At 42.5% G+C, this 26,074-nt stretch overlaps 1 long non-coding RNA gene and 3 gene segments (V, D, J or C); 2 read left to right on the top strand and 2 right to left on the bottom strand.

Annotated features, from left to right (window-relative positions):
- Positions 1-479, bottom strand: LOC120745231 (the record flags this gene model as incomplete). The annotated part of the segment is given in 2 exon segments: positions 1-320; positions 428-479. Coding segments are annotated over 2 exon segments (372 nt in total), but the record flags the coding sequence as incomplete, so codon positions are not given.
- A 2,661-nt stretch (positions 480-3,140) lies between these two features.
- The window catches only part of LOC120745226, a 31,843-nt gene continuing 8,909 nt past the window's right edge, over positions 3,141-26,074 (top strand). Inside the window, 2 exon segments of the V gene segment in view lie at positions 3,141-3,192; positions 3,300-3,613. Of these exon segments, the coding sequence occupies positions 3,141-3,192; positions 3,300-3,613 (366 nt within the window).
- LOC120745228 lies at positions 8,802-9,369 on the bottom strand. The segment is given in 2 exon segments: positions 8,802-9,210; positions 9,318-9,369. Coding segments are annotated over 2 exon segments (384 nt in total).
- LOC120745236 lies at positions 13,141-13,744 on the top strand. The gene is made up of 2 exons (XR_005698594.1): positions 13,141-13,318; positions 13,622-13,744. It is a non-coding gene; the product is annotated as an uncharacterized LOC120745236 (long non-coding RNA).

Below are 26,074 nucleotides of genomic sequence, written 5' to 3'. Positions count from 1 at the left end.
CACATGCTGACTGTTAGGATAGTGAAAACTCTGACAGTAATAAACTGCTGCATCTTCAGCCTGGACTCCACTGATGGTCAGAGTGAAGTCAGAGTTTGATCCACTGCCTGTAAAACGAGCTGGAATCCCTGATTGTCGAGTGGTAGCAACATAAATGAGCAGTTTAGGAACTCCTCCATCTTTCTGTTGGTACCAGGAAAAATATTGGTTGTTGCTATAAACATAAACATTCTGACTGGTCCTACAGTTGATCCTCACAGTTGCTCCCACAGCAGAGCTCACTGCTCCAGGCTGAGTCACTGTGATCTGTCCTCTGGACTCTGAGGACACAGAGACAAAAACATAAAGCAGCTTCATGGTTTTGTGGGCTTCATTTCAGAGGGACAGATGTTGATAGAGGAGAGGAGTTTGATTCTCTGGACTTTACCTGTGAAGCAGCAGCAGAGGAGAGTCCAGATGAGGACGCAGATCAAAGTCATGTTTTTGATGAGGAGGATTTCTGTGGCTTCTGTTGTGATGAAGGACAGCTGTCAGTCATCCAGTGTTCAACTCTCAGGACTATAAACTCTCCCAGAGCACTGGAGCATGGTGCTGCTGATGCAAAGTGCCTCTATGGAAATCATCTGACTGAAAACAACAAGTAGTTGGATCAAATAGTCGATGCTGTTTATCAATTAATCAGTCAGTTTATGAAAATGTTTTCTTTCTTGTGTTTTAGGACACATCCACACATTGATGGATGTGTGGGATTTTTAAATTTGGGTATTTTCTGCAATCTTTTACAAAAACATGTTCATTGACTGAGAGAGGCAAGAAAATGTTTCATGATCAAACCAGAGCAGTACTTTGTGATATAACCCCAAGTGTTGCCAAATGCCAACAAAACATGCAAACAATGTCTGAAGATAAAGGCTCAGACATTCATCCTTGTAAGACAAAATCTGATTTCATCTTGTTCACTTAAAAAAAAAGAAGAAAAGAAATGTTGTACTTGTCTACTCAAACACATGAACAGAGTTTCAGAGAATCTTCACCCTGAAAGAAGTTTTAGAAACTTACCTGTCAGCAAATCAAAGAACCGCGTAAGCAACAGGACAGAATAGAAAAGCTTTCCCCCAAAAAAGAACCTGCACATTTGAACACGGCGTCAAAAATGAAAGACATTAAAAAATCAGAGGAAAGGTACAATTTGCAAAACCTATTTTAGAGTTTTGTAAAACTCAGTACAAAAAAACTTGCAGTGATTCACATTGATGCATGATGCTGACCACAGGATGCAAAAGTTAAACATGACCACAGCGCAGAATCATTCATCTCTGTTTTAATTTGATATTTTTATAACAGGACAACCTGTGAGGCTGGAAAGACTTCGGTTTCATGCCCTGAACAGGTCACTTTCTGTTTGGTGATGTAGTGTCTGCAGTGTTGGGAAGGTTACTTTTAAAATGTATTCCACTACAGATTACAGATTACATGCCCCAAAATGTATTTTGTAACGTATTCTGAATACTTTGGATTACTTAATATATGATCATGCTTTTTACAACTATATGAATGTGATTTATTACTGTTACTGAAGGCTACTTGCCGTACCAATAACAACTCGATTTTTACATCTTAATTTAAATGAGTAACAGTAGGTGGACGTTAGGTAAGGCTGCACTTTTTGCAGTGATCTGCAAACGCATATATAAAACAGGTCCGCAGCTCCAAACTGTAGTAAAGGGACCTCTGGCTAATCCGTCGGGTTCGTGTCGGGCTCGTAGCTGAAAACTAGCTTTACTTTGTTGTCTGGGTCAAGTTTGTAAGAGACAGAGAGAGGCGTTGAAAGGCTGCTCCAGCAGAACTTATTGTTTCGGAGGAAAACACGAACACAGTGTCCAGTCGAGTCTTAATAGCTTACTTACAACTGGGCTCGTCAGGCTCTCTGTTTGGCTGCTGTGGTTATTATTATATTTACATGCTTCCAGCTCCCTGCATCAAAATAAACTATTTCCAGCAGTGCAATATGAGTCCTCAGCATCCCAGAAACGACACAGAAAGTCATAAAGTCAAACATAACTTTTAAAAACACAAGTATAGGCTCATAAGGCCACGATGGTAAAAAAAAGAACTACATTTCATTTCCGCAAAATGACGTCACTTCCGGTTTCGGGCAGGACATGGAGGACATGTGATAGTTCACGCTGATGGACGTAGGAAGTGTTACAAACAGCTGATCGGATCGGCAAAGCGTGTTTCTGGAATATTATGTTTTTGTTGCTGCAAGTGCTTTTTATGCAGTTTTTGCAAAGCTGTATGTGGAAGGAAACTGTGACCTAGGACAAGCTGATGGCATAAGATGTAAGTACAACTCCTCCGGTTTCATATGCAAAAAAAATTATTGCGCTAGCTTACGTGGTTGCAGTGCTACCGGGATTTAAAAATAGTTACGCAAATTGGAGCGAGTCCGCTCCGACCGGCTTTAAAGGGTTAAAGAGGGCTGCTATTCATCTTTAGAGACACGTATCAGTGCCCCACTGAATGTCCTCTCTCCCTCAACTGCTTGGGAATTAAAAAGGTGTTGGCTCATCGTGTCTGCAGACTTTGTTGATTATATTTCCATGACATTATTCTGCAGTGACAAAGTGAGATATGTCACAACAAAAGAGCGAAAACTGAAAAAGTGTTTGTTTACATTGTTGAATTAACACTGAATATAAAAGCTTCAGTGGTCTTTGGTACGGATTCTCCAGTTTTTTTATTTAAAAGTATTATAATTACGATTTTGATTATGTCCCCACAGTCGGTGTCAATGATGGTGATGATACTGGAGGATAAACGTGAGCTCTAACACATCTGCTCAAATTTACACAGCTTTCACATCACTTCATTGTAGGGGTCGAGTTTTTCTTTATTTGTTACCTGTCTATGAATCTACAGTGTTCAGTTGAGTCACATTCCAAATATGCTGTGAAAAACTCTTTTTAAACGAGTCGTGCTGGAGTCAGTCAGATGATTTCCATAGAGAGGCACTTTGCATCAGCAGCACCATGCTCCAGTGCTCTGGGAGAGTTTATAGTCCTGAGAGTTGAACACTGGATGACTGACAGCTGTCCTTCATCACAACAGAAGCCACAGAAATCCTCCTCATCAAAAACATGACTTTGATCTGCGTCCTCATCTGGACTCTCCTCTGCTGCTGCTTCACAGGTAAAGTCCAGAGAATCAAACTCCTCTCCTCTATCAACATCTGTCCCTCTGAAATGAAGCCCACAAAACCATGAAGCTGCTTTATGTTTTTGTCTCTGTGTCCTCAGAGTCCAGAGGACAGATCACAGTGACTCAGCCTGGAGCAGTGAGCTCTGCTGTGGGAGGAACTGTGAGCATCAAGTGTACGACCAGTCAGAATGTGTATAACAACAACTATTTAGCCTGGTACCAACAGAAAGATGGAGGAGTTCCTAAACTGCTCATTTACCATGCTAGCACTCGAGCATCAGGGATTCCAGCTCGTTTTACAGGCAGTGGATCAAACTCTGACTTCACTCTGACCATCAGTGGACTCCAGGCTGAAGATGCAGCAGTTTATTACTGTCAGAGTTGGCACTATCCTAACAGTCAGTGGGTGTGCACACAGTGAAAAACAGTCGTACAAAAACCTCCCTCAGTCAGACTGAACAGAAACTGAAGTGACTGCTGCAGCTGGAAGATACTGCAGAGACTGATACAGTTCACTGAGGACACACACACACACACACACACACACACACACACACACACACACACACACAGTAGTACAGGTCCTCCATCTTTCTTTCACCCAAAAAGGGTTTAATTTGTGAGAGTAAACTTGTGCAGTGTAAACAGTAAAATGTAAACATTGCAGCAGTTAAGGAGTGAAAGGCCATTTTTGTTGAAACACTTGTTTCCTGGTTAAGAGCATTGCTTAGAAACTCGTCTTTGGTTTACTTTTCATTTTCTGTTTGGGAAGATTGGGGAACACAAGGACCTGTTTTCTTGTTTTGGCATTGCTCACATCCAAAACAAATAAACTCCTCTATACCAAAACGAACCTTCTCATCAACTCACATGATCTTGTTGTGCAAATAAAGTCATCCTGTTTTTATCAAGCTGTATAATTTCAAACATGAACATTGTTAAAATGATTTGGTCGATGTTTCATCTTTCACTTTGTTATTCTCCTGGTGTTTCATTTGTTCAACTGTGATGCTAAAGTTCAAAAAACAAATCCCAGAATTGTTTTCAGTTAAGCTAAGCAGTGGCTTCATGTTCTAATTATCTTTAACATTACAGGGCTCTAGAATAACTTTTTGCCTTGGTTGCACTGGTGCGCCACTTTTTCAACCGCATCGCTTAACACCGCGGTTTTACATGTGCCCTTTTTTGGGGGGAAATTGCTGTCCATACAGACAATATTGATTTGTAAATGATTAACTAACAATCTTGTTCTTGTGCTTAAAATGCTTTGGCACTCTTTGGCCATAAGAATGCAGAGATGGCACCGGGTGTTATGGCACGCCGTCTTTCTCTCGGTTCTGCAATGTTTGCATATTGTGTTCTTAGTGGTGTCCCTGCTAGCTTTGAAAACCCACTCCCTGTTGGTGTATGAGCGACAGACGCTTTTTAACACCCGTGACTCACTGCTGATGCTCCACAGTGTTAGCGAGTGACCTGGAGGAATCCCGCCGCCTCTGGCATCGGTGCCGGAGGAGCAGCTTCGCCGTGATCGCTGCTCTGCGCTTCCACAGGCCCCGCTGGTTTAGAAACTTATTCCCGTTAACGACAAGGAAGCAAGATGAACAGCAATTTTACTTGCTAGCAAGGGAGGCTGGTTGGAACCAGGCTCTTGGAGCTAAACGCTCCTCACCTGTCTGCTAGCCAGCATCAAATAAACAGCCTTCCTTGCAGCTTTTTATTCTGAGAACACAAACACCACTCGTTGTAAAACCCCCCTATGGTCACAAAAGGTTAAAACACTGCGCACGTGTGTCTGTGTGTGTGTTTCCGAGTATGTGTGTTTGTGTGTATGTGAGTGTGTATGTTTGTTTGGTGGTGCGTTTGTGTGACCTCCTGCTTATCAAAAGGGTCATAAAAGCAGGAAGCTTACTAACCAAGAAAACAGAACCCTCACATAGGATGTCCCTATAATGAAACACTACAGCCTCCCCCACCAACAAACAGGCTGGAGAGGTGGTCAGAGACAAAGGAATGTCTTTGACCATGCTGCTTGAACTAAGTCTTACACATTTAAGTAACACAATGACAACATTTAACAATTTGACTCCAACAGTCCCCCCCCTTTTTGTCAACTTTGTACTTAAATTCCCACTTATGCACCCTTGTGTTTGACAGTTCAGTATAGGCTTCATTCACACACAGCTCCTCACATCATTCACTTCCTACTGCTGCAAAAGTTCACAGTTAATACATGTACGAAACGTGCTTAGCAATTATCCTACTTCTCATTCATCTCACACACAGTAAACTACATCCTGCAAGGAAACAAATGAATGTCAACAGTCAAAAACAAGAATCAACGTTCTCAAAAGAATATGCCACTACAATCCAAATGTTTGCAGACATAGGCATTCAAACACATCCGTTGGTTTTTGGTTTGTCCATGTGGCTTCCAGCTATCTTCAAAGCTGTAGCCTGGTCAACACTCCTCTTTATGACCCCTTTCAAACCCCCAAATCTTCTCACTGTAGACACCCTGTGGGGTGATAGAGTCACCTGGTGAATCATCTGCATTTACAACTCCTCTCCTTTCCTGTTGTCACTGCAGAAAAAGTTTTTTAAAGGAAATTGGATCAAGTTGTTTATGATCTTCTCCCCCCTTTTTGAGTCATGTCCACCCATGGCTCAAAACTCCAACCAACTTATATAAGTGTACGTGATGTAAATGTAAACAAAAGAAAGCCCCTTTGACTGTCTGGCTTTTTCTTCATAATGATAGCCATATTAGGACACATAAAGGCAATGGTTATATATCTATATATTTTAGCACAAATGACAATATAAAAAATATCAATCCTAACAATGCCCATGTGTCAAAGTAACTGAGAATAAAAAACAGAAAACATGAAGGAGATATTCCTGGCCTGGATTTTTATAACAGATAATCTTAAACATATTCTGCAATTTTGCATAATTTTAAAAAAGTTTACATTTCTTCAGTATTGAACAGCAGAAAATAGGTTTTCTTGTCCGAGGTCATTGAAGTAAAAGAAAAAAAGAAAAAAAAAGACAGAGGCTGACAGCGCTGCAAACAACGGTAGACTGGTGGGTAATAAGCGAAGAAATAACGCAGAAAACAGAGATTTGAGACGGGAAACTGTTCTTGAAGTACAGAGAGAGAGAGAGAGAGAGAGCTGTGCATGAAGTGTGATTTTTATCTTGGTGGAAACAAAACAGTAAAGTAAGAGGGAATTCATGACGATGTTTATCAGATATGAATAGTTTGTTGCTTCTTTTGCTGCTGATTCAGTCAATTTTGCTTGGAGAGAGACAAAACCTGCAGCTCAGAATCAGCGCAAAAAAGACGTAAACAGCGCGGACCCGACGCATCAGAATCAGTGAGCTGTCGGCTTTCAGCCCGATGGCGTGTCCGTCTACGTGCCGTCGTGTTAGAAAGCAGAGAAAGCTGATTCTGATGCGTCGGGTCGCGCTGTGTGTTTACACTGTGTGTCTTTGTGTGGAATCCGTTTACCTGCTCTCATTTACTGTTTGGTGGTTGATAAAATACTTTTGTGATCTTTAACCTGAGATTCCGGCGTTTCTGGGAAAATATATTTATGTTTAAAACTCGATTTAGGATTTAATGAATCAATGTCGCTTTATTCAAGCTACTCACCTCTCTCTATCTGCCTGTACGTTCAAACGTACAGACGGACTACATGAATATCTGAACTACGACCAATCAGAGAGGTCCCACCCCTGATTATCTCTGATTGGTTTAGACCACGATAGGAGCATAATGTGTGTCAGTTGTTGACCACAGGGAGAGTTTCAGAGTTGCAGAGAGTATTTTATTTATTTATTTTTTACTCGAATAGTTGGTCGTACCGCAGCGACCTGAGATTATTTTTAATCGCACTTGCGACCAAGTTGGTTGCACTCTACAGCCCTGCATTACATTCAATTTTTCTAACTTAGCTTTGCTCCAGTGGTAATTAGAGTGAAAGGACTTGAAACTCAGAGTTTTACTCGTCTCTGTAAAACAAATTATTCATTCATCTTTACTTAACAGGAGCTTTACTGTGATAGTTTTAATACATTCTTCTATATTTAGTATGGTTTTAATATTTTCGTATTTTAAATTACGCAGGATATATGATAAAACAATAATTTACTTGCAAAGAGTTTTAATTTCTACACAAATACTTTCATTATGTGGAAAAAAAAGTATTTGAGATGGAATTGTTTTATTTGATCTGAGAACAAAAAGAAATTGTTCATTGTTAATATATTTAGATCATATAAACAATATACAGGTACATTTAGCAAAGAAAGTAAGAGAGAAAAAATACTACAGACGGGCATCTGAGGGTGAGGGGAGCGTGCCAAGCTCCAATCGACAGCACAGAGGGAGTTCAATGATGGCATCATGATTCTGTGAGCAGCACAGAAACCAGAAGCTAGGGTGGTGATGGGGAATGACCGACGGCAATTTCCTATGAACATCACCTAATGCTGTGTCACTGTGCTAAGCATACTTTGACAATCTGAAGAGGGTCTTCCTTTGTGTCATTGTTGTTGTCATTTGCATCATGACCACTTCTACAAGACTGCTAAAGTGATTCAACAGGTGGGATCATAACAGCAGTAAAACAACTGGATCCAATACCCTTTCCGAGAAAGGTTTTCTGCAGAGATAAAAAGGACAATAGAGGAGTCATAAGTATTCCCCCCACAGGAAGAATGCCTGAAGTGAGGCGATGAGGGTTGATAGAGGCCATAAAAAAGGGGCTCTATCATGTAATCATATATGCTTAGAGGTATCAATTGTATAATGATAGAGGTCTGATCCTTGGTAGTCTGCAAAGACTCTTCCAGAGTGTTCTGGCATGCACACACATCCTAAGGTCATGAGTGAGGTCGTACCTTCTTTATATAGTATGGGAGGACACCTACTCTGTATCTGTTTAAGTATAAGAGCCTTTTGTTTAGGTGGACCGCTGGACTCCTGGCACCAGCTTACACACACACACAATTCCCAATAAAAGGCAGCAAGCGGAGGCCATCGTTGGGGTCATTTTGTGGTAGACACCGACGAGGCCTCCATTGCAAATAAATCGATCGATCGCTGACTGTCTCGTTTTCTTCATGATGAATAAGTCTCTAAACCAGCGGGGCTTTTGGAAACACAGACCCAACAACACCCAGATAGAAGACTAGTATTAATAACTGACTGCACACTTATTTCCACACTGTCATCCTCGAGTAGCTTTGAGGGAACGATGTCTTGCCCCAAAGACATTTTGTAGGTTTGGTGGCTCCTTAGAGTACGAGCACCTGGATGACTGAGAACCTTCACAGATCTATTTTCAAGCTGAGCTCAAAGGTCATAGCCAAGCTTTTTTCAATACACTGCTCAGCTTTCTTTATCATAATCGTACACATCATGGTTTTGTCAGCTTCATTTCAGAGAAATAATTTTTGCAAGATGAGAGATTGTTTCTCGAGACTTTCTCCAACTTTTCCTTGCTGTGCAAAAAATGATGGTATTTGTTTAAGAGATCTACAGTGTGTGTGTGTGTGTGTGTGTGTGTGTGTCCTCAGTGAACTGTATCAGTCTCTGCAGTATCTTCCAGCTGCAGCAGTCACTTCAGTTTCTGTTCAGTCTGACTGAGGGAGGTTTTTGTACGACTGTTTTTCACTGTGTGAACACATTCTGACTGTTGATATAGTGAAAACTCTGACAGTAATAAACTGCTGCATCTTCAGCCTGGACTCCACTGATGGTCAGAGTGAAGTCAGAGTTTGATCCACTGCCTGTAAAACGAGCTGGAATCCCTGATGCTTGAGTGCTAGCATAGTAAATGAGAAGTTTAGGAACTCCTCCATCTTTCTGTTGGTACCAGGCTAAACGGTGATTGTTGCTATAAACATAAACATCCTGACTGGTCCTACACTTGATGCTCACAGTTCCTCCCACAGCAGAGCTCACTGCTCCAGGCTGAGTCACTGTGATCTGTCCTCTGGACTCTGAGGACACAGAGACAAAAACATAAAGCAGCTTCATGGTTTTGTGGGCTTCATTTCAGAGGGACAGATGTTGATAGAGGAGAGGAGTTTGATTCTCTGGACTTTACCTGTGAAGCAGCAGCAGAGGAGAGTCCAGATGAGGACGCAGATCAAAGTCATGTTTTTGATGAGGAGGATTTCTGTGGCTTCTGTTGTGATGAAGGACAGCTGTCAGTCATCCAGTGTTCAACTCTCAGGACTATAAACTCTCCCAGAGCACTGGAGCATGGTGCTGCTGATGCAAAGCGCCTCTCTATGGAAATCATCTGACTCTCCAACAGGACTGCATAATTAGTCTTTGCAATGTGAATTCACAGGTTTTCAACATGTTTTGAGATGTAACTGGGTTGGTAGTTTTTTTGTTTGTTATTATTTTATTTATTAATTCATATATTATCTCTAAGTCTGCTCAATCTGGTAATGTGGATTAAAAGCAGAATTAAACATTCATTCAGCTACTGCTATAAAAGTGATCAATGACACCATTGAGGCAATGAACCTTTTGGTGTGACTTTTTTCCTAGACTGACTCCAACACAGACTTGGACCAGGCTCATAATGCTGTTTAATAATGGATCAATCAAATTAACATACCACTGAATAAAGGTCTCAAAGTCAGTTTTCTAAAATCTGGAATGTATTTGAACAGACTGCCACAAGGATACGTCTTTGTTTTTTAAAGCCATTTCATGGACAGATAAGACCTGTTAATTAAACACATGATTGATTGATTTTAAGTAAAATAATTGCATGTATTGTTAATTAATTACTATCCATATGAGGTCCAAAGAGATCATCACCACAGGAAATAACAAAATAAACATAAGAGCAGAAACTTTAGGACTGTCCGAATCAACCACCTGGTTCATTCGTAAAAGGAATAAATGCATTGGACAGCACGATACTAAAAAGGCCTGAAAAACCACAGAAGAAAACTAAAACTGATAATGACAGAATGCTTAGTTAAGAAAAAAAAACATTCCCTTGGAGAACTTGGATGCAGTTCTCCTTGGTCGCTCAGCACTCAGTGACGCTGACACTGCTTTGCACCTAACAGCTTAAAGGCCAGGGTCCTCAGTTCCCCCTTGGGACCTGGACCTTGTCCTTGGCGCCCTCCATTTGAGCCCCTGGAAAGTGCTGAGTTGAAGTGGCTATCGCTTAAGACTGCCTTCTTTCTGGCCCTAACTTCCACCAGATGAATTAGTGAGCTGGAGGCGCTGTCGGTCCACAGTGACTGTTGTAGGTGGCTGCCAGATGGGAAGGGGGTGGTCCTCCGGCCCAACCCTGCCTTCTTGAAGAAAGCCCTCTCGGACTTCCACCTCTCTCATTCAGTTGAGCTGCACTCAGCTCCCACTGAAGGTTTGGACTAAGAGGCTGCTGGCTCTGTGGCCCGTCCGAGCTGCGGCACTGTATGTTGCATGTACCCACTCGATTCGGACAACGGACCAGCTGTTAGTTTCATTCCATCCCGGGATTCTGGGAAGCCCCCAGTCCAAGTCATCAGCTGTGTCAGCCTGACTGTACTGAGAGTAATTAATAGTAATTAATACTGTTGGATTTGAAGGTAAAATCCACAGACTGAACTTGTGGCCTTCACGTTTCTACCCCTCTTATGATCGAAAATCATGTGGGTCATATGTGTGTGTGTTTATTTGGGTGACTCTGTCATGGTCCTGGGTCATGTGACCCAGGATTCTGAGTTTCTTGATGTTTTCTTATTCCTTTCAGTCTAGTTTCATTTCAGTTTATCGAGTTACATTCTGTCACGCCTGGGTTACACTTTTAATTCATGATTTTTCAAGCTCCCCATTTGTCTCATCCCTGTGTGAAGTTTTCTGTGTTAAGTCTTCGTGTGTTTATCTGTCATGTTTCATGTCCAAGTTTTCTTTGTTTGTCTAGTTCCAGTCATGTCTGGGTCTCGTTATGTTTCCCGTTTTATTTTGAAGGATCCTTGTGTTTTGTGTTTATTGTATTTAGCTTCACGTCCCCTGTCCTGTCATTATGTTAATTGTTGTCAGCTGTTTCCCATGTGATTCCGCTTCCCCTGATCATTCCTTATGTGTACTTAATCCGTGTGTTTCTGCTCAGTCGGTGTCAGATCGTCTGTTAACCTCACCACAGTCTTCATAGGTTTACCTCATTGTTTCGCTGTGTGTCCTAGTTTACTCAGTGTTCATAGTTTTGTTGTAGTTCTTTCACTGAGTGTCACAGCCTTCTGTTAACACAGTGTTCATCGTCTCCTTAGTTTCCCTAGTTTTATGTTTTTTCTTCTGCAATAAAGGCTCGCTTTATTTTTGAAACTACGTTTTGTCTCCACTGTGTCTGCATCTGGGTCTACCTCATTCTTCACACCGGCGCACCCCGCCGTGACAGACTCTTCCCATCAGAGGATGTATGTGTGGGTGTTTCTCTCTCGTCCCTCACAGGTGCCTGCTGAGTGGTTGGGTTGACTGATTCCTGTTCCCAAACTGTGTACAGAAATCTGTACATTACAGAGAGTGCAAGCATGCACATTTTTTGTTTTCATCAGCCAAAAAGTTTACTGATCCTTGAGAAAATTATGTAACTTTAATAAATATATGTTATAACTAGGGACCGAAAGTGCTTAAAATCTCAGAGAAGCGGTGTAGGTGAGGTAGAAAGTCATTAGGATTACATGTTACATATCACACATTGACTCACTTTGTCTTAGATAAGTGTATGTGTGTGTGTGTGTGTGTGTGTGTGTGTGTGTGTGTGTGTGTGTGTGTGTGTGTGTGTCCTCAGTGAACTGTATCAGTCTCTGCAGTATCTTCCAGCTGCAGCAGTCACTTCAGTTTCTGTTCAGTCTGACTGAGGGAGGTTTTTGTACGACTGTTTTTCACTGTGTGAACACATGCTGACTGTTAGGATAGTGAAAACTCTGACAGTAATAAACTGCTGCATCTTCAGCCTGGACTCCACTGATGGTCAGAGTGAAGTCAGAGTTTGATCCACTGCCTGTAAAACGAGCTGGAATCCCTGATATTCTCTCATGAGCACGCTTAATGAGCAGTTTAGGAACGTCTCCATCTTTCTGTTGGTACCAGGCTAAATGGTGATAGTTGCTAGAAACATAAACATTCTGACTGGTCCTACACTTGATGCTCACAGATCCTCCCACAGCAGAGCTCACTGCTCCAGGCTGAGTCACTGTATATTGTCCTCTGGACTCTGAGGACACAGAGACAAAAACATAAAGCAGCTTCATGGTTTTGTGGGCTTCATTTCAGAGGGACAGATGTTGATAGAGGAGAGGAGTTTGATTCTCTGGACTTTACCTGTGAAGCAGCAGCAGAGGAGAGTCCAGATGAGGACGCAGATCAAAGTCATGTTTTTGATGAGGAGGATTTCTGTGGCTTCTGTTGTGATGAAGGACAGCTGTCAGTCATCCAGTGTTCAACTCTCAGGACTATAAACTCTCCCAGAGCACTGGAGCATGGTGCTGCTGATGCAAAGTGCCTCTATGGAAATGATCTGACTGAAAACAACAAGTAGTTGGATCAAATAGTCGATGCTGTTTATCAATTAATCAGTCAGTTTATGAAAATGTTTTCTTTCTTGTGTTTTAGGACACATCCAGACATTGATGGATGTGTGGGATTTTTAAATTTGGGTATTTTCTGCAATCTTTTACAAAAACATGTCCATTGACTGAGAAAGGCAAGAAAATGTTTCATGATCAAACCAGAGCAGTACTTTGTGATATAACCCCAAGTGTTGCCAAATGCCAACAAAACATGCAAACAATGTCTGAAGATAAAGGCTCAGACATTCGTCCTTGTAAGACAAAATCTGATTTCCTCTTGTTCACTTAAAAAAAAAGAAGAAAAGAAATGTTGTACTTGTCTACTCAAACACATGAACAGAGTGTGCTGCCACTGCTGGGGTGCAGTAGCTCCACCACCCCACTAGGGGGAGGAAGCGGGTTTGTGTACTCAAGTTTCTCTAGTAAATATAGGAAAAGTTCATGGAGTCTGGCCAAGTTGATACCAGCACACAAAATATTAGCTCTGAAGTTGGCTGTACTGGAGCATGAGAAATATATGCTTGTAAGTACGATTATATTCTGTGTTCATGTTAAGCATGTGATGTAAAATGGGTTGTTGACTCTCATATTTGAAGCCGGCATGTTAGCTGCACTGCCGATGCTAATTGTGTTAGCATGTCAATAGGAAATTCCATTGTGTGTAAGCATCAAGCTAGCGGGATTTGGAGTTAACATGTTTTCATTTATTTTTCTTGGTTATACCAGCTATAGTTCAAGTTGCTAAGTCTTCAGTCTGTACTTTGTAATGTGAGAAATATATTATGTTCCAGATGTATGTTTTAATATGCTTTTCTTATGTTTGTAGTTTTACAGTGCCTTCATTAGGGAGACAAATAAACCCTGCAATGAGAACTGGAAGCCTTTGCCTCTCCTTTTGAAGAACTGTTTATCTATCTGCCAAACTGGGCATCAACGTACAGGGAGGGCAGAACAGTAAAAAAGCATCATTCTCATCAGCCAGATAGTTCTCTAAAAGAAAGGATGGATGAGACACGGAAACAAGGTCAAAAGTGTCCAGTTCTTTACGTTCCAGCCAGCTTACATCATCATCTACTGCTGCCGCCAGAGCACGAGCAAAAGCAGAAGCTGCCCGTGCTCAGCTCTCCTTTGCTAAGCAGGAAGCCAGCATCCTAAAACAACAGGCCGAGCAGCTTAAAAAGAAAGCAGATCTGGATGCAGAGCTACACGTACTCAAATCGCAGAAGGCAGCTGCAGCAGCCCTAGCTGAGGCTCAAGCTTGGGAAGCATCTGTGCAAGAGAGTGAGCACCCACAACAGCCCCAGCTGGACGGCATGCAGCAAATCAGCCCATTAGAACGAGTCCAAGAGTATGTGCAGCAACAGTCAGAACTCGGCGACGATCTGCAGACTCCACAAGTTAATCATCCAGAACTCCTATCTTCTCTGGTGGCACAGCCAGCCACGGCCATCGATGCAACACCAAAAGCTCACAAGGAACCAAGTATCCATCAGCCCAGTAGGAGCAACAACCAAGAATTCACACCTTTGCCAGTCTTCCATGCTTTGAGCCCAAAGAGAGAATCTTGCAACTGGAGCTATGGAGGCGAGCCAGCAAACTATGATCGATATCACCATCCTCAGTCTAAGGTATGGACACCCACACCTGTAAGGAGTAGTCATGCTGACACGTCTGATCTAACGAGATACCTGATACGGAAAGAGATGATCAGCTCAGGCCTGCTGAGGTTTGATGATCGACCAGAAAATTACTGGGCTTGGAAGGCTTCCTTTCTAAGTTCAATTCAAGATCTGGGTGTAACACCTCAAGAAGAGCTAGACCTGCTATCCAAATGGCTCGGGCCACAATCAGCAGCACAAGCCAAGCGAGTCAGGGCTGCGTACATAAACAATCCCACTGCAGGTCTTCAGATGGTGTGGCAGAGACTCGAAGAGTGTTTTGGCGCACCAGAAGTCATTGAACATGCACTTTTAAAGAAAATCCAGGATTTACCGAAGCTGACGAACAGAGACAACCAGCGTTTGAGAGAGTTGGGGGATCTTCTGCTAGAACTTCATGCTGCAAAGACAAGCGGTCATCTCCCAGGCCTTTCACACCTCGATACAGCCCACGGGGTGAATCCGATTCTGGAAAAACTCCCATACAACCTTCAGGAGAAGTGGGTTGCAGCTGCCTCGAGGTTCAAGAGAGAGAATGCAGTGTCTTATCCTCCATTTTCCTTTTTTGTGAAACTTGTGAACGAAGAAGCTAAAATTCGTAATGACCCGAGTTTTTCGTGTGTAACCGGTGCCAACGCCAACAATCCTAGAATCTAGACAATGACACAACAGAAGTATCGTTCACATGTCTCTGCTAAGAGGACGGAGATAGCAAGTAATCTGGCAGCCAGCCCAAACGTTCCTACAGGCAAGAACAACTTGGACCCCGATAAACAGTGTCCACTACACTGCAAGCCTTACCCTCTCAGAAAATGCCGTCTTTTCAAAAGTAAGACCCTGGAAGAAAGAAAGGCATACTTAAAGGACAAGAACATTTGTTTCAAGTGTTGTTCTTCTGTGCAGCACATGGCCAAAGATTGTCCTAAATCAGTGCAGTGCACAGATTGTGGTAGTGAAAGACATATCACCGCACTACACCCCAATCCTCGTCCTCAAAATGCAGAGAGCCTGGTGGCTAGTGAAGGGTATGGCGGGGAGGAAAGAGAAGGAGAAGCAAGTGTGGCTGACGTGACATCAAAATGCACAGAAGTATGCGGAGACTCAGTTGGTTCAAGGTCATGCTCTAAGATATGTTTGGTCAGAGTGTATCCTGCTGGGCAACCAGAGAAAGCTGTCAAGGTGTATGCTGTTCTAGACGAACAAAGCAATCGCTCCTTGGCTAAAACATACTTTTTTGACATCTTCAGCATTGAAGGACAGCTTGAGCCGTATACACTGAAAACATGCTCAGGTGTTGTGGAGATAGCAGGGAGACGAGCCCGTGACTTCATTTTGGAGTCCCTTGATGGCACCACTCAGCTTCCCCTGCCTACTCTCATTGAGTGCGATATGATACCTGATGATAGGACGGAAATCCCATCCCCAGAAGTCACTCATTTCTACCCACATCTGAAGGCAATCAAGGGAAAAATCTCAGAAATTGATCCAGAAGCGGACATCCTCCTTCTCCTTGGCAGAGACATTCTGCGTGTGCACAAAGTCAGAGAACAGCATAATGGTCTCCATAATGAACCATATGCTCAACGACTCGACCTTGGTTGGGTGATCGTAGGGGAAGTGTGTCTGGGAGAAGTGCATAAGACATCCAACATCTGTGTATACAAGACCAACATTCTACCAAATGGACGAGCTTCACTCTTGAGTGCATGTCCAAACAATATGCTAGTCAAAGAAAAGCTTGGTTGTCACACCTCGAACCTAAGTCTTCAAAGCTCTGCACAACACTTGAAAAGTAAGGAAAGTGAGTTTGCCAGTCAGGTGTTTCAAAGGACACAACATGATGACGTCCCGGCAATGTCAATCGATGACGAGAGTTTCTTGAAGACATTGATGAACAAGTCTATAAAGACAGTTACAATACTTGGGTTTCCCCATTACCCTTTCGGTCACCACGAAACCACCTTCCAATAACAGACCTCAAGCTTTAAAGCGTCTTGCATCTCTTCGGAGAACTCTGGAGAAAAAACCACAAATGAGGAAACACTTCATCGATTTCATGCAAAGAATGTTTGTTGAAAAGCAAGCAGAGCCGGCCCCTCCATTAAAAGAAGGTGAGGAAAGGTGGTATCTACCAATATTTGGGGTTTACCACCCACAAAAACCTGACCAGATAAGGGTAGTGTTCGATTCAAGTGCCAAACATGAAGGGGTTTCCCTCAATGATGTGCTCCTGAGTGGACCCGACTTGAACAACACTCTCCTTGGGGTTCTGATCCGCTTCCGCAGAGAACCTATAGCAGTTACAGCGGATGTGCAGCAGATGTTCTACTGCTTCAAGGTGTGCGAGGAACATCGCAACTTTCTGAGGTTCTTATGGTATGAAAACAATGATCTCCAGAAAGCAGTGAAAGAGTTTCGAATGACAGTACATGTATTTGGCAACAGTCCATCACCAGCAGTTGCCATTTACTGCCTCAGACGAGCTGCTAAGCAAGCAGATGACTCCACTACCAGTGCAAGGGAGTTCATCACACGCAATTTTATGTGGATGATGGACTTGCATCTTTTCCTAATGAAGCAGAAGCCACTGGTGTCCTGCGCACTGCCCAAGCGATGCTAGCTAAATCAAACATTAAGCTACACAAGATTGCATCGAACAGCAGCAGTGTTATGCAAGCATTCCCACCAGAAGACTTGGCCAAGGATTTGAAAGATCTAGACTTAGGAGTGGAGTCACTACCTCTTCAGAGGAGTCTAGGTCTAATTTGGAATCTGGAAACAGACAACTTCACCTTCTGTGTGTCGAAGGAGGAGAAACCCTTGACAAAAATAGGGATTTTGTCTGCAGTGAACAGTTTGTTTGACCCTTTGGGATTTGTAGTGCCAGTCACAGTGGGAGGAAGACATTTAGTGAGAAACCTCTCCATTGAACAGTATGACTGGGACACACCATTGCCAGCTTCAAAACAAGAACACTGGAAACTCTGGAAAGACTCTATGAAAGACTTAGATCAGCTCCAGATCCCAAGACTATATGTTCCAGTGTCTTTGTCTACACAGACTCAGCACAGAGAGTTGTGCGTGTTTTCAGATGCATCAGTCATGGCTATAGCTGCTGTGGCTTACTTGAAAACAATTTCTGCAACAGGAGAGATCCACGTGGGATTTGTTATGGCAAAGGCAAAGCTGGCCCCACACCCAGCGCACACCGTGCCCCGTCTTGAGCTTTGTGCTGCGGTTTTGGCAACTGAAATGGCAGTCTTCATCCAAGATGAAATGGATATTGACATTCATTCTGTGACGTACTATACTGACAGCAAGATAGTACTGGGCTACATATATAACACCTCACGCAGGTTTTATGTCTATGTGTGAAACAGGATAGCACAGATCAGAAAGTCGTCTTGTCCAGATCAGTGGCATTACATCACCACTGAAGAAAACCCAGCAGACCATGGAACTCGGCCAACAACTGCTGCAGCTCTCAAAGGCACCAATTGGTTCACTGGACCATCATTTCTATTGGGCCCTTCAAAACAACTCCTTCCCCAGAGTGATGACTTTGAGCTGATACATCCGGAGGTGGATCCAGAAGTTCGCCCTGAAGTAACGACCTTCAGCTCAATGGTTAAAGAAAGCTCGCTTGGAGCTCAAAAGGTTTCTTACATTTTCCACTTGGAGAGCTTTGACTCGTGCAGTCTCCACACTAATCAAAAAGGCAAGGAGTATTGCAGATACACATGGTGGCAACACTGGGGATGAAGAAGAACAAGCAGTAAAAGTGATCATTAAAACTGCACAACAAGATGCCTTTGCAAGGGTGTTGCAGTGTCTAGCCAAAGGGGACCGAATCCCAAAACAAAGTCCACTGCGAAAGCTGACACCATTTCTGGACAAAGATGGGCTATTAAGAGTTGGCGGCCGTATGTCCTCAGCCGATATGTCTTTTGATGATAAACATCCTCTGGTCATTCCCAAGACGCACATTGCTACATTATTGGTCAGAAGATATCACGAACAAGCTGCGCACCAAGGACGCCATTTCACGGAGGGAGCTATTAGGTTGGCAGGACTTTGGCTGATTGGGGGGGAAAAGGCTTGTATCTAGTGTGATACACAAATGTGTAACCTGCAAAAGGCTGAGAGGTAAATTGGAGGAACCAGAAGATGTCAGACTTGCCATCTGAAAGACTTTCACCAGATCCACCATTTACTCATGTAGGGTTGGATGTTTTTTGGACCTTGGATGGTGACTGCCCGAAGAACAAGAGGAGGGCATGCAGGAAGTAAACGATGGGCAGTAATGTTCACTTGTTTGACTACCAGAGCTGTTCACATTGAGGTTATAGAGACTATGACCACTACAAGCTTCATCAATGGGCTCAGACGTTTCATTGCCATAAGAGGGCCGATCAAAACAATCAGATCAGATCGGGGAACAAATTTTCACTGGAGCCTATAAAGAACTCAGACTTGACACATCAGATTCTGAGGTGAGGAATTACCTTAAAAGCAACAAGTGTACTTGGATATTCAATCCTCCCCACTCTTCCCACATGGGTGGGGTGTGGGAGAGGATGATTGGTATCGCTCGGCGAATCTTAGATGCTCTTCTTCTGAGGCTGAATCCATCGTACCTCACACATGAGACACTTGTCACCCTGATGGCAGAGGTTACCGCCATTATAAATTCAAGACCATTGGTCTCAGTGTCTTCTGACCCAGAAGCACCGGCAGTTCTCACCCCATCAATGTTGTTGACAACAGAAACGAGATACGTTGACTGCTCCCTCTGGGAATTTTGATGTTAATGATCTGTCCAACAAACACTGGAAAAGGGTCCAAGCACTCGCTGATGCATTTTGGAAGAGGTGGAAAACGGAGTATCTGACCACGCTTCAAACACAGAGAAAGTGGACAACAGAGAAGCCAAACCTTCAAGTGGGAGATTGTTGTACTGATGAAGGATTCGCAAGTAAAAAGGACTGAGTGGCCTGTTGGACTTGTGATTAAAGCCTTTCCTAGCCAAGATCATAGAGTACGTAAGGTGGAAGTGAAGGTAGTCAAGAATGGCACTCCTAAAGTGTATTTTGCGGCCAGTGTCGGAGGTTGTTTTACTACTACATCCAGGGAATGGGTAGTGGTATAATTCATTATACCAGACGGGGAGTGTGCTGCCACTGCTGGGGTGCAGTAGCTCCACCACCCCACTAGGGGGAGGAAGCGGGTTTGTGTACTCAAGTTTCTCTAGTAAATATAGGAAAAGTTCATGGAGTCTGGCCAAGTTTGATACCAGCACACAAAATATTAGCTCTGAAGTTGGCTGTACTGGAGCATGAGAAATATATGCTTGTAAGTACGATTATATTCTGTGTTCATGTTAAGCATGTGATGTAAAATGGGTTGTTGACTCTCATATTTGAAGCCGGCATGTTAGCTGCACTGCCGATGCTAATTGTGTTAGCATGTCAATAGGAAATTCCATTGTGTGTTAGCATCAAGCTAGCGGGATTTGGAGTTAACATGTTTTCATTTATTTTCTTGGTTATACCAGCTATAGTTCAAGTTGCTAAGTCTTCAGTCTGTACTTTGTAATGTGAGAAATATATTATGTTCCAGATGTATGTTTTAATATGCTTTTCTTATGTTTGTAGTTTACGTGCCTTCATTAGGGCAACAAATTAAACCCTGCAATGAGAACTGGAAGCCTTTGCCTCTGCTTTTGAAGAACTGTTTATCTATCTGCCAAACTGGGCATCAACGTACAGGGAGGGCAGAACACAGAGTTTCAGAGAATCTTCACACTGGAAAGAGTTTTAGAAAGTTACCTGTCAGCAAATCAAAGAACCGCTTTAACATGTAAGCAACAGGACAGAATAGAAAAATTTCCCCAAAAAAGAACCTGCACAGTTGAACATGGCGTCAAAATGAAAGACATTAAAAAATCAGAGGAAAGGTACAATTTGCAAAACCTATTTTAGAGTTTTGTAAAACTCAGTACAAAAAACTTGCAGTGATTCACATTGATGCATGATGCTGACCACAGGATGCAAAAGTTAAACATGACCACGACGCAGAATCATTCATCTCTGTTTTAATTTGATATTTTTATTAACAGGACAACCTGTGAGGCTGGAAAGACTTTCGGTTTCATGCCCTGAACAGGTCACTTTCTGTTTGGTGATGTAGTGTCTGCAGTGTTGGGAAGGTTACTTTTAAAATGTATTCCACTACAGATTACATGCCCCAAATGTATTTTGTAACGTATTCTGAATACTTTGGATTACTTAATATATGATCATGCTTTTACAACTACATGAATGCACTATTGCTGTGTGATTTATTAGTGTTACTGAAGGCTACTTGCCGTACCAATAACAACTCGATTTTTACATCTTAATATAAATGAGTAACAGTAGGTGGACATTAGGTAAGTCTGCACTTTTTGCAGTGATCTGCAAACGCATATATAAAACAGGTCCGCAGCTCCAACTGTAGTAAAGGGACCTCTGGCTAATCCGTCGGGTTCGTGTCGGGCTCGTAGCTGAAAACTAGCTTTACTTTGTTGTCTGGGTCAAGTTTGTAAGAGACAGAGAGAGGCGTTGAAAGGCTGCTCCAGCAGAACTTATTGTTTCGGAGGAAAACACGAACACAGTGTCCAGTCGAGTCTTAATAGCTTACTTACAACTGGGGCTCGTCAGGCTCTCTGTTTGGCTGCTGTGGTTTTATTATATTTACATGCTTCCAGCTCCCTGCATCAAAATAAACTATTTCCAGCAGTGCAATATGAGTCCTCAGCATCCCAGAAACGACACAGAAAGTCATAAAGTCAAACATAACTTTTAAAAACACAGTATAGGCTCATAAGGCCACGATGGTAAAAAAAAACTACATTTCCGCAAAATGACGTCACTTCCGGTTTCGGGCAGGACATGGAGAACAGGTGATAGTTCACGCTGATGGATGTAGGAAGTGTTACAAACAGCTGATCGGATCGGCAAAGCGTGTTTCTGGAATATTATGTTTTTGTTGCTGCAAGTGCTTTTTATATGCAGTTTTTGCAAAGCTGTATGTGGAAGGAAACTGTGACCTAGGACAAGGCTGATGGCATAAGATGTAAGTACAACTCCTCCGGTTTCATATGCAAAAAAATTATTGCGCTAGCTTACGTGGTTGCAGTGCTACCGGGATTTAAAAATAGTTACGCAAATTGGAGCGTGTCCGCTCCGACCGGCTTTAAAGGGTTAAAGAGGGCTGCTATTCATCTTTAGAGACACGTATCAGTGCCCCACTGAATGTCCTCCCTCCCTCAACTGCTTGGGAATTAAAAGGTGTTGGCTCATCGTGTCTGCAGACTTTGTTGATTATATTTCTATGACATTATTCTGCAGTGACAAAGTGAGATATGTCACAACAAAAGAGCGAAAACTGAAAAAGTGTTTGTTTACATTGTTGAGTTAACACCGAATATAAAAGCTTCAGTGCTCTTTGGTACGGATTCTCCAGTTTTTTTATTTAAAAGTATTATAATTACGATTTTGATTATGTCCCCACATTCGGTGTCAATGATGGTGATGATACTGGAGGATAACGTGAGCTCTAACACATCTGCTCAAATTTACACAGCTTTCACATCACTTCATTGTAGGGGTCGAGTTTTTCTTTATTTGTTACCTGTCTATGAATCTACAGTGTTCAGTTGAGTCACATTCCAAATATGCTGTGAAAAACTCTTTTTAAATGAGTCGTGCTGGAGTCAGTCAGATGATTTCCATAGAGAGGCACTTTGCATCAGCAGCACCATGCTCCAGTGCTCTGGGAGAGTTTATAGTCCTGAGAGTTGAACACTGGATGACTGACAGCTGTCCTTCATCACAACAGAAGCCACAGAAATCCTCCTCATCAAAAACATGACTTTGATCTGCGTCCTCATCTGGACTCTCCTCTGCTGCTGCTTCACAGGTAAAGTCCAGAGAATCAAACTCCTCTCCTCTATCAACATCTGTCCCTCTGAAATGAAGCCCACAAAACCATGAAGCTGCTTTATGTTTTTGTCTCTGTGTCCTCAGAGTCCAGAGGACAGATCACAGTGACTCAGCCTGGAGCAGTGAGCTCTGCTGTGGGAGGATCTGTGAACATCAAGTGTACGACCAGTCAGAATGTTTATAGCAACAACTACTTACACTGGTACCAACAGAAAGATGGAGGAGTTCCTAACTGCTCATTTACCATGCTAGCACTCGAGTATCAGGGATTCCAGCTCGTTTTAACAGGCAGTGGATCAAACTCTGACTTCACTCTGACCATCAGTGGACTCCAGGCTGAAGATGCAGCAGTTTATTACTGTCAGAGTTGGCACTATCCTAACAGTCAGTGGGTGTGTACACAGTGAAAAAACAGTCGTACAAAAACCTCCCTCAGTCAGACTGAACAGAAACTGAAGTGACTGCTGCAGCTGGAAGATACTGCGAGACTGATACAGTTCACTGAGGAACAACACACACACCACACACACACACACACACACACACACACACACACACACAGTAGTACAGGTCCTCCATCTTTCTTTCAACCCAAAAAGGGTTTAATTTGTGAGAGTAAACTTGTGCAGTGTAAACAGTAAAATGTAAACATTGCAGCAGTTAAGGAGTGAAAGGCCATTTTTGTTGAAACACTTGTTTCCTGGTTAAGAGCATTGCTTAGAAACTCGTCTTTGGTTTACTTTTCATTTTCTGTTTGGGAAGATTGGGGAACACAAGGACCTGTTTTCTTGTTTTGGCATTGCTCACATCCAAAACAAATAAACTCCTCTATACCAAAAATGAACCTTCTTATCAACTCACATGATCTTGTTGTGCAAATAAAGTCATCCTGTTTTTATTAAGCTGTATAATTTCAAACATGAACATTGTTAAAATGATTTGGTCGATGTTTCATCTTTCACTTTGTTATTCTCCTGGTGTTTCATTTGTTCAACTGTGATGCTAAAGTTCAAAAAACAAATCCCAGAATTGTTTTCAGTTAAGCTAAGCAGTGGCTTCATGTTCTAATTATCTTTAACATTACAGGGCTCTAGAATAACTTTTTGCCTAGGTTGCACTGGTGCGCCACTTTTTCAACCGCATCGTCTAACACCGCGGTTGTACATGTGCCCTTTTTTGGGGGGAAATTGCTGTCCATACAGACAATATTGATTTGTAAATGATTAACTAACAATCTTGTTCTTGTGCTTAAAGTGCTTTGGCACTCTTTGGCCATAAGAATGCAGAGATAGCACCGGGTGTTATGGCACGACGTCTTTCTCTCGGTTCTGCAATGTTTGCATATTGTGTTCTTAGTGGTGTCCCTGCTAGCTTTGAAAACCCACTCCCTGTTGGTGTATGAGCGACAGACGCTTTTTAACACCCGTGACTCACTGCTGATGCTCCACAGTGTTAGCGAGTGACCTGGAGGAATCCCGCCGCCTCTGGCATCGGTGCCGGAGGAGCAGCTTCGCCGTGAACGCTGCTCTGCGCTTCCACAGGCCCCGCTGGTTTAGAAACTTATTCCCGTTAACGACAAGGAAGCAAGATGAACAGCAATTTTACTTGCTAGCAAGGGAGGTTGGTTGGAACCAGGCTCTTGGAGCTAAACGCTCCTCACCTGTCTGCTAGCCAGCATCAAATAAACAGCCTTCCTTGCAGCTTTTATTCTGAGAACACAAACACCACTCGTTGTAAAACCCCCCTATGGTCACAAAAGGTTAAAACACTGCGTGTGTGTGTGGGTGTGTGTGTGCGAGTACGTGTGTTGTGTGTATGTGAGTGTGTATGTTTGTTTGGTGGTGCGTTTGTGTGACCTCCTGCTTATCAAAAGGGTCATAAAAGCAGGAAGCTTACTAACCAAGAAAACAGAACCCTCACATAGGATGTCCCTATAATGAAACACTACAGCCTCCCCCACCAACAAACAGGCTGGAGAGGTGGTCAGAGACAAAGGAATGTCTTTGACCATGCTGCTTGAACTAAGTCTTACACATTTAAGTAACACAATGACAACATTTAACAATTTGACTCCAACAGTCCCCCCCCCCTTTTTGTCAACTTTGTACTTAAATTTCCACTTATGCACCCTTGTGTTTGACAGTTCAGTATAGGCTTCATTCACACACAGCTCCTCACATCATTCACTTCCTATTGCTGCAAAAGTTCACAGTTAATACATGTACAAAACATGCTTAGCAATTATCCTACTTCTCATTCATCTCACACACAGTAAACTACATCCTGCAAGGAAACAAATGAATGTCAACAGTCAAAAACAAGAATCAACGTTCTCAAAAGAATATGCACTACAATCCAAATGTATGCAGACATAGGCATTCAAACACATCCGTTGGTTTTTGGTTTGTCCATGTGGCTTCCAGCTATCTTCAAAGCTGTAGCCTGGTCAACACTCCTCTTTATGACCCCTTTCAAACCCCCACATCTTCTCACTGTAGACACCCTGTGGGGTGATAGAGTCACCTGGTGAATCATCTGCATTTACAACTCCTCTCCTTTCCTGTTGTCACTGCAGAAAAAGTTTTTTAAAGGAAATTGGATCAAGTTGTTTATGATCTTCTCCCCCCTTTTTGAGTCATGTCCACCCATGGCTCAAAACTCCAACCAACTTATATAAGTGTACGTGATGTAAATGTAAAGAAAAGAAAGCCCCTTTGACTGTCTGGCTTTTTCTTCATAATGATAGCCATATTAGGACACATAAAGGCAATGGTTATATATCTATATATTTTAGCACAAATGACAATATAAAAAATATCAATCCTAACAATGCCCATGTGTCAAAGTAACTGAGAATAAAAAACAGAAAACATGAAGGAGATATTCCTGGCCTGGATTTTTATAGCAGATAATCTTAAAAATATTCTGCAATTTTGCATAATTTTAAAAAAGTTTACATTTCTTCAGTATTGAACAGCAGAAAATAGGCTTTCTTGTCCGAGGTCATTGAAGTAAAAGAAAAAAAGAAAAAAAAAAAGACAGAGGCTGACAGCGCTGTAAACAACGGTAGACTGGTGGGTAATAAGCGAAGAAATAACGCAGAAAACAGAGATTTGAGACGGGAAACTGTTCTTGAAGTACAGAGAGAGAGAGCTGTGCATGAAGTGTGATTTTTATCTTGGTGGAAACAAAACAGTAAAGTAAGAGGGAATTCATGACGATGTTTATCAGATGTGAATAGTTTGTTGCTTCTTTTGCTGCTGGTTCAGTCAATTTTGCTTGGAGAGAGACAAAACCTGCAGCTCAGAATCAGCGCAAAAAAAGACGTAAACAGCGCGGACCCGACGCATCAGAATCAGTGAGCTGTCGGCTTTCAGCCCGATGGCGTGTCCGTCTACGTGCCGTCGTGTGAGAAAGCAGAGAAAGCTGATTCTGATGCGTCGGGTCCGCGCTGTGTGTTTACACTGTGTGTCTTTGTGTGGAATCCGTTTACCTGCTCTCATTTACTGTTTGGTGGTTGATAAAATACTTTTGTGATCTTTAACCTGAGAGTCCGGCGTTTCTGGGAAAATATATTTATGTTTAAAACTCGATTTAGGATTTAATGAATCAATGTCGCTTTATTCAAGCTACTCA

Source organism: Simochromis diagramma, unplaced genomic scaffold (assembly GCF_900408965.1).
Source record: "Simochromis diagramma unplaced genomic scaffold, fSimDia1.1 OVJJ01000021.1, whole genome shotgun sequence".
Classification (NCBI taxonomy): Eukaryota; Metazoa; Chordata; class Actinopteri; order Cichliformes; family Cichlidae; genus Simochromis; species Simochromis diagramma.
The sequence above is the reverse complement of the archived record's forward strand: the minus strand, read 5'-3'. Positions and strand labels throughout refer to the sequence as shown.